This window comes from Coffea eugenioides, unplaced genomic scaffold (genome assembly GCF_003713205.1).
Source record: "Coffea eugenioides isolate CCC68of unplaced genomic scaffold, Ceug_1.0 ScVebR1_2235;HRSCAF=3225, whole genome shotgun sequence".
Lineage (NCBI taxonomy): Eukaryota > Viridiplantae > Streptophyta > Magnoliopsida > Gentianales > Rubiaceae > Coffea > Coffea eugenioides.
This window is the reverse complement of record NW_020862703.1, coordinates 1-8,183: the sequence shown is the minus strand read 5'-3', so window position 1 is coordinate 8,183 and position 8,183 is coordinate 1. Positions and strand designations below refer to the sequence as shown.

Below are 8,183 nucleotides of genomic sequence, written 5' to 3'. Positions count from 1 at the left end.
CATAGACGCCCTTGATAGAATTAGGGAAGGAGCTCGTAAGCTCAGTTTAGGGAGATCTAGAGAATCACAAAGTACAAGTCTCTTGAGACATAGGGATTTTGTAAACATGGTTACTAAGACCATTGACGAGGTTGTAAAGAAAGATTGAACTCTTCCACATTTTATGAGAAGCTTTCCATTTCAAAGTTCTAAATTCACTTACAGGTTTGGAAATGAGATTTTACCCCGAAGGCTTGCATCATGCTAGGCCTACCCTTGGCACAAAAAGGGTCCCCCCCATAGGACATGCATCTGAATTGTTTGAATAATCACTAACTCATGTCTTTTTCTTTTTCTCCTTTGAATCAGTTGCAGAAATCTAGTAACGATTGGTTTATCTAAAGATGTCTTTTGCATCCTCAGGTAAAGTTTCAAAATAGCTTCTCGAAAAAGCTCCATTATTATGCGATCCCGAAGTAAAGCCCAAAGGAATCGTGTAGACATGAGTACTCAGCCAGAATCGTCTGATAGAACTGTTGCAACTACCCAGCCGGAAGCCACAAGTCCCGGGGTTCAGTTGGCTGAATTACTCACCAAATTTGGGGAAATGGCATCTGAGATGGCCGCCCAAAAGAAGTTGATCGACGAGCTCATTAGTAGCGGAGTGCAGCCCGAGTCTGCGCCCGTCAAACAACCGGAATCCGAACCATTTGTCATTCCTCCAATTCAAACCACTTTTGAAGGAGTTTTCAACCCGCAGTATACTTATACTCAAAATCCTCCGTTCTATCCTCCCTATGAGCAAGGATTTCAGCCTCAAGGTGGTACAAACATGCCTCTGGATCCACAAGCTTTTTATCAGACTACCGCAGAGCCTGTTGTGCCAGAGCACACTGTTCAAACCAAGCCAGAAATGGGAGAGTCGTCTGCCCCAGTTGATATGAAGTTACTTAAGCGGTTGGATCGTTTCGATGAGTTCATCAGGAAAAGCCAAGGTTTAAGCAAACAAGGGGTGTTAGACTACAATGATCTGTACCTATTTCCAAATGTACAGCTGCCCGCGGGGTTCAAGACCCCGAAATTCAATAAATATGATGGTACAGGCAACCCTAAGACACACTTGCGTTTGTTTGCCAACAAGTTGGGCAGACCGGTGGATGACGAAAACTTGCCATTAAGGTTATTTCCAGAGAGTCTAGAAGGAGACGCCCTCAATTGGTATTCAAACTTAAAGCCAGAGGAGATGAAGACTTGGCTTGATCTGTCCAACGCCTTCATCAGACAATACGAATATAACTGCGAGCTAGCACCGACCAGAACTACTTTGGAAGGCACCAAGAGGCGACCATCTGAGGATCATAAGACATACGCCAAAAGATAGAGGAAGATAGCTGCCAAGGTTGAGCCTCCGATGACCGAAGATGAAATTATTCGCACTTTCATAAAGGCGCATGATCCTCCATACTTCGAAGAAATCTTATGTATGACCGAGTGTTCATTTGCTGCGATTGTGAATAAACTCGAAGAGTATGATGATTTTGTGAGAGTCGGGAAAATTGTTAACGTCTCTGCCCTAAAATCACAAGTAGAAACTTTGCAAGGGTAAGGGAGCAGTGGAAAGAAGCCGCAGTTTAAAAAGAAAGAGGAGGATGCAACTTTTATCTGGAACCAGAACCCTTCACCCAAACCCCGATACCAACACAATCCAACCTACCAACCACATTACCCTTATTATTCAAACCCGCACCATGTATATACTACCAATATCCATCACCCTCGATCTCGCCCAAGCTATCCTAACCCACCTTTAGCCCCTTTTCAAATTTCTCAACCAAATCCACCCCAAAACCGACCTCGCCCTCCATATAACCCAAGATTTTCTCCCCCAAATAGACCTGTTTATAGCCATCCTCAACCTCCTGAACCTTACAACCAAGCCCGTAGCCGTACATTTATCGATTTAGGCAGGCCTCTAGACCAATTGTATGACCAGTTGAAGGCCGCCGAAAAAATTGGTATGGCACCCCCTCCGACCTATCCATATGGCATATTCGCTAGGTATAACCCACAAGCCGTCTATGCTTATCATTCAGGGGCACCCGGACATTCAACTGTTGATTGCAAGGCTCTTAAGCATAGAATTCAAGATATGATTGAAGCCGGAGAGATTGTAATCAGGAAAAGGGAGGCACAAGGGCCGAATATAAATAGGAACCCCTTGCCGGAACATACTAATATCATTGGGGTCATTCTGGACGACGCAGAGTATGAGGAGCAAGTCCAAAAATTGGCAAGAGAAGTTGAGGTGTTTGGGGTCACAGACCAACCATTTGTAATAGATGTGTCATTTGAGGAGGATAAAAGGTCTTTTATTTTGGATCTTACTCTAGCTGAGAGCGAGACTTTGGAGCCAGTGGTCATCGAATTCCCAGAGCAGGAGCCTGTTCTAAGTTTGCAGCGAGTGCCATGGAACTACGATAAACCTATCATACAAATTGGAGAAAAGTCAGTTGCCAAAGAAGAGGTGTCAGTGGTCACTAGATCAGGGAGGATTGCAAGTCCGTTTGGAGCTACCGTTCCGATTCAAACAAATAAACCTGAGCTGCCCGCTAAACCAACAATTACTGAGAAGGAAGTCTTGAATTTTCTTAAAAGGCTCCAAAGAAGCGAATATAATGTAGTCGAGAAGCTAAGCAAGTCGCCCGCCCAAATATCCATGTTGGATCTGCTCTTTTCTTCGGATATGCATAGGGATGCGTTGCTCGAAGTGTTGACTAAAGCTCAAATCCCTAAGGACATTTCAGTTGCTAATTTCTCACATATAGTTGGGAGTGTGTTATTTACAAAACAAATCACTTTCTCTGATGATGAATTACCGGCAGAAGGCATTGGACATAACAAGGCTCTGTACATAGCTGTGAGGTGCAACGGAAAAATGTTGCCAAAGATGTTGATTGACAATGAATCTGCGCTTAATATCTGTCCTTGGAGTACCTTGAAAAAGCTAGGGTTGCAAGATATTAACCTGAGGCCTTCAGGGACCATAGTTAGAGGTTTTGATGGAGCACAAAGAGAACCTATAGGAGAAGTGGATTTAGTAGTCGAGATGGGGCCCGCACAGTTTCAAATAGCCTGCCAAGTTATGCACTTTCCTAGTGTTTACAATGTTTTGCTTGGAAGGCCGTGGATTCATAAGTCCGGAGCTGTGCCTTCTTCATTGCATCAATTGTTGAAATTCATAGTAAATGACAAATTGATAACTATCTTTGCCGAGGAGGATTGCTTCGTGATTGCTGATTCTGGGTCCAAAGAAGATGGTAGCCGAAACGCCACAGTGACCCCTCATAGCACAGCTGATATCGTCTCCGTAAGTTGGATAACAAAAGAGGAACGAGCTCTGTCAAAGGCCAGTGTCATGATGGCTAAGGAAATGATCCGCGGAGGATATGAGTTTGACAAAGGGCTGGGACGTGATCTACAAGGAATTCTGAAACCAGTGGAAATTGTGGAGAAAAAGGATTCATTCAGTTTAGGTTTCCGACCAACCGCTAAAGACATCAAAGAAATGAAGGAACGCAAGAGAGCAGAGAAAGAAGGCAGGCAAAAGGCCTTTGATATTCCACCACTGCATTATACTTTTCCACGACCAACCGAGGTGATCACGTCAGAGATTAACCCAGTTGACGGAATCGAAACTAGTTTGGCCCAATTGTTCGTTGGGGCAACATTTGAAGACAGTTTCCCAGATGAGGCCGAGTTTTCCAACATCCCTGAAGGATCAATTTCCAATTGGACAACCGAGTTCCTGCCCATTCAGAAGGAGTTTCGGTAAACCTAAAGAGGTTTGTCATTCATGCGAATTCATGAAAATACTTCTGCATCTGTAAATAGCTAATGAAAGCATCTTTACCTTTGGCCAAAATTTGCACATGCAAATATTGTTAAATCTTCATTTCATTTCCACTTGCTTTCTTTTTGTTTTCGCTTTCAATCAAAGGTTTTATGAAAATACACAAGTTGCTCTTGTCATGTTGTTTTGCTTATTCGTTGGTTTATATTTCTGTCATATTGCTTGTTCATTTGTTTGTTGTGTGTTTGTTTGCTTATTATCCCACATTCGTTAATTCTTTCAGATGGCCAAAAATAAAACTATTCGATCCTTTGGATATCACTATTCTGGAATTCAATAATGGCAATCTCTATATCACTCACGACTTGGAGGTCTGGGAATCCGAGCTCCAAAGCGAGAGTGATAATGAAGAGGTATTCGATTCTTTTGCAAAGGACTTTGAACAATATGAGGAGAAACCGAAACCGAACCTGGAAGAAACAGAAAAGGTTAACATTGGCACTAAAGATGAAGTTAAGGAGGTGCAAATTAGTATTCATTTGAATGAGAGGCAGAAAAAGGAGATGCTTGAATTTTTGACTGTGTTCCAGGATGTATTTGCATGGTCCTATAATGATATGACTGGTATTTCAACTGATGTGGTAGTGCATAAGTTGCCCACAGAGCCTACTTTTCCACCCGTAAAACAAAAACCCCGAAAATTCAAACCAGATATGAGCCTCAAAATAAAAGAGCAAATTGAAAAACAGCTCAAAACCAACATTATCATTGTTTCCCATTACCCTATTTGGCTTTCGAATCTAGTCCCTGTTCCAAAAAAGAATGGAGAGCTGCGAGTTTGTGTTGATTATAGAGACCTCAATAAGGCCAGTCCTAAAGATGATTTTCCTCTGCCAAATATTCAGATTCTCCTGGACAATACCGTTGGGCATGAGATTGAATCTTTTTGTGATTGCTTCGCTGGATACCACCATATTTTGATGGCAGAAGAGGATAGGGAGAAGACTGTTTTTATCACCCCTTGGGGCACATTTTGCTACCGAGTGATGCCATTTGGTTTAAAGAATGTCGGAGCTACTTATCAAAGGACCATGACCACCCTGTTTCATGATATGATCCACCGGGAGATGGAGGTCTACGTGGATGACATCATAATCAAGTCTAAAAGAGCAGAGAACCATTTGGTTGATTTAAAGAAGCTGTTCGAAAGGTTGCGGAAGTACAATTTGAAGCTAAATCCTGTGAAATGCACTTTTGGAGCACCAGCTGGTAAATTGTTGGGCTTCATTGTCAGTAAAAGAGGCATAGAGATAGATCCAGCAAAAATCAAAGCAATTCGAGATATGCCAGTGCCGAAAACTCAGAAGGACGTGAAAAGCTTCTTAGGAAAGATCAATTTTATTGAGAGATTCATTGCCCAGCTTGTCGCGCCCCACTTTTTGAGTGTGTGAAAGTAGTGTGTATGTGAACGTGTGTGAGGATGAAAATAAAAGGCCGTGGGATTGTGAAATGCGACGGTTTGGCCAAACAAAGTTCAAAAAGGGTTTTTGAATGGAAAATGGAGTCGCCACTTGGTATAGAGTTAGGGTGTACCAAGTCACCCAAGAAAAAGTGATTTTTTGGAAAGAAAAGCAAACAAACCCTTTTTAAAGAACTTTTAGGTCTACGTAACCAAAGAAATGGATCGGGGGTCACATTTGATAAGGGAGAAGGCAAAGGCAAAGCCTAAGGCACTCCCTTACCCTAGCCAAAGCTAGTTGCGTGACTTAGCCCCACTTTTCCTAAAAAAATGCAATCCTAAATCTAAAATGTCTCTTATGAGGCTTTTTGGTCCCAATCACATGAGTTGTGATGGCCAATAAGGAAAACTCTCATAGAGGTCACGGGTAATGCAAATGAAGACCCAAATATGAGTGCAAGTGTGAAAATGTGAGAAGAATACAAAACAAAAACAAATGTAAGTGCAAGTGTGCAAATGTAAGAAAAGTGCAATGTGTGCCAATTGAGAAAATAAAGGTGTTTGTGTGCAAGTGGATGAAAATATGGTATAATAGTAGTAAATGCATCTAAGTACAATTGGGTGCAATTTTGTGAGGTAGAAAATAAATAAGTGATAAGGAAAGAAGAGAAGTGTGTGAACATGGCATGTGGAGTGAGAAAAATATAAGTAGTGAGAGAATGTGGATAAAGAAAGTGAGGAAGTGATATGATAAAATGAGAGTGTATGAACCTAGAGGAGTGCATCAAGTCGGGTACGGGAATGACTTCTAACCTCATAATTTTAATTTTCCCTTTGATTAGAAGGAAGAACTAGCGTGCTAAGGCTATTTTGTAGCCACACTCGCTCGTTTCCCTTACCGAAAGGGGACTTTCAAGCAAATGTACCCTATAACTAGCATGAGGATGCAAAAAACCTAAAATGAAGGGGAAAGGATTGGAGGAGCATGCAAAATGCTAGAAAACTAAAAAAATGTATGAAATGTAGTGAAACATGTAAGTATGCACTAACGAGAGGGGACGGCCCATTGGATCTAGCATTGGACTAGCCCTTTTCTAAAATTCTCTCGCAAGCATTGGCCTAGCGAGAGCTCGAGGGAAAGACCATGGCCAGTGTTGGACTAGCCACGGTGACGCACATTTATCACATTCCTCTATGACTATAGAAAGCAAGTAGACATGCCCATCACCTATAAACACGTAGCACATAACACTTAGCATGCTCGACTAAATGCAAAAGCCTAATAAAGCAAATTAACATGTAGCAACAAAAGCAAGCAATCAAGCTAATGAACCTATTACATTGGCTAACTAAAACAAATGGGGAAGGGGAAAAGTGAATAAAAATGCTCTCCAAGCCCTATCTATTACAAGCCAAGAGGTGTACACATACCCCATAAAAGAATAACTTAATAAAAGTAAAAGTAAATGAAATGAATGTAAGGAATTAAGGAAAAAACAAGGAAAGCAAAGTAGACATGCAATTCTCACTTAGCAAGTTGGATCACATAGGAGAGAGACAAAAAAATAAAAGAAGTTATACCTCCCTTGAGTTGATGCCTTAAATGGAGTGAAATCACTTATTTATCCTCCAAAATAAAAGAAATGGTCAAGGTACCAATTTATTTGGGAAAATTAAAGAAAATAGGCAAACACAAGCTCACTTGGTCATAAAGCCCCTAAAGTCATGACTTAAGTGCAATTGAAACAAAGCATAGTAGTCAATTGAAGCAAGCAAGCAATGAAGTTGTAAAATTAAAAGCTACCAAGGACCAAATTGAGAAAATCATTCAATTGGTTGGGTCATAGTGGAACAAGGGGAGACTTGGGGAGCCAAAGTGCAAATTTTCTGGAAATTGTTCATGCAAAATGCATGCAAATGTAACGAGGAAGCCTTCTGCAACGGAAACCATTCAGCAACTCTTGAAACTTTCTGCAACTTTCGGCTTCCATTTACGCAGGAGAACAGCCATGAACACGAAATTAAATGAAACATGCAAGCTTGTCAACTGATTCCACAAAATTCAACTCAACACAAATCATACAATGACACAAGATCAAGGATTCAAGATCTCTTCTCTCCAACAGATTCGTAAAGACCGGAAAAAAACACCTTTTGTTGCTTCTACTAAATTCTAGCATGTTGGGTTCAAATTCTGATGGATTCTTGGAAGCATTTTATGCAAGTTCTTATGAAAACCATGAGGAAAACAAGCGTATGTTTCAGCCACCAAAGATGAAACCTGCTGCATTTTTGTTTACCAACACATATTTCTGGTTCGAATGCATGACTTTGATCTAAACTTTTGCACCAAACATCAAACCTCTAAGCTAGGCAACCAAATACCATTGTCTACTTCACTGAAATCAACAAGGAAACCGAGCATAGAATCAGCAAAAGAAAAGGAACTTGGGGCAGCGACTGATTTACTCATTCTATAAACCATGTTTAGGTTGTGGCCTGCTATTACAACAAACGCACACAATGGTATCACCATCCAACAACGAACAGACCCAACAGAAAAATATCGAACCAAAACAGCATTTTAATCACCCAAGGGAACCAGTCTTGCCGACCTCGCTGCAATAAGCCAAAAACTCTAACCATATTCTGAAGCTTTAACATCTTAACCCATCTCACTTGACAGCAAAAATTTTTAACAAAAAAGATCTAACTCCAAGTTTATCATCAAGGTGTAATAACAAACACACAAAAGGAAAGAAAATCTGAACTGGGGAAAAACTTGCCCAGATTCATTCATGACCCTCCTACAAATTCCTGAGTTTTCACTTGACCGGCAGCAGACAAACAACTTGGAGCATCAGAGATCATTAAAAAAGGAAACCCATGGATCAA

At 41.1% G+C, this 8,183-nt stretch overlaps 1 protein-coding gene across 1 annotated transcript; it reads left to right on the top strand.

The window, feature by feature from the left end:
• The first annotated feature begins 1,996 nt into the window (after positions 1-1,996).
• On the top strand, positions 1,997-3,811 carry LOC113756373. Its single transcript, XM_027300061.1, has 2 exons — positions 1,997-3,346; positions 3,497-3,811. The coding sequence occupies exons 1-2, from the start codon at positions 1,997-1,999 to the stop codon at positions 3,809-3,811; spliced, it is 1,665 nt and encodes a 554-aa protein (XP_027155862.1).
• The last annotated feature ends 4,372 nt before the right edge of the window (positions 3,812-8,183 follow it).

What these genes read in the sequence shown, in the direction of transcription:
- LOC113756373 (XM_027300061.1), top strand. Translation starts at nt 1,997, where the DNA reads ATGGCACCCCCTCCGACCTATCCATATGGCATATTCGCTAGGTATAAC. An exon ending in GCACAGCTGATATCGTCTCC is followed by an intron (nt 3,347 to 3,496) that starts GTAAGTTGGATA and finishes GTGGAGAAAAAG; the next exon opens with GATTCATTCAGTTTAGGTTT.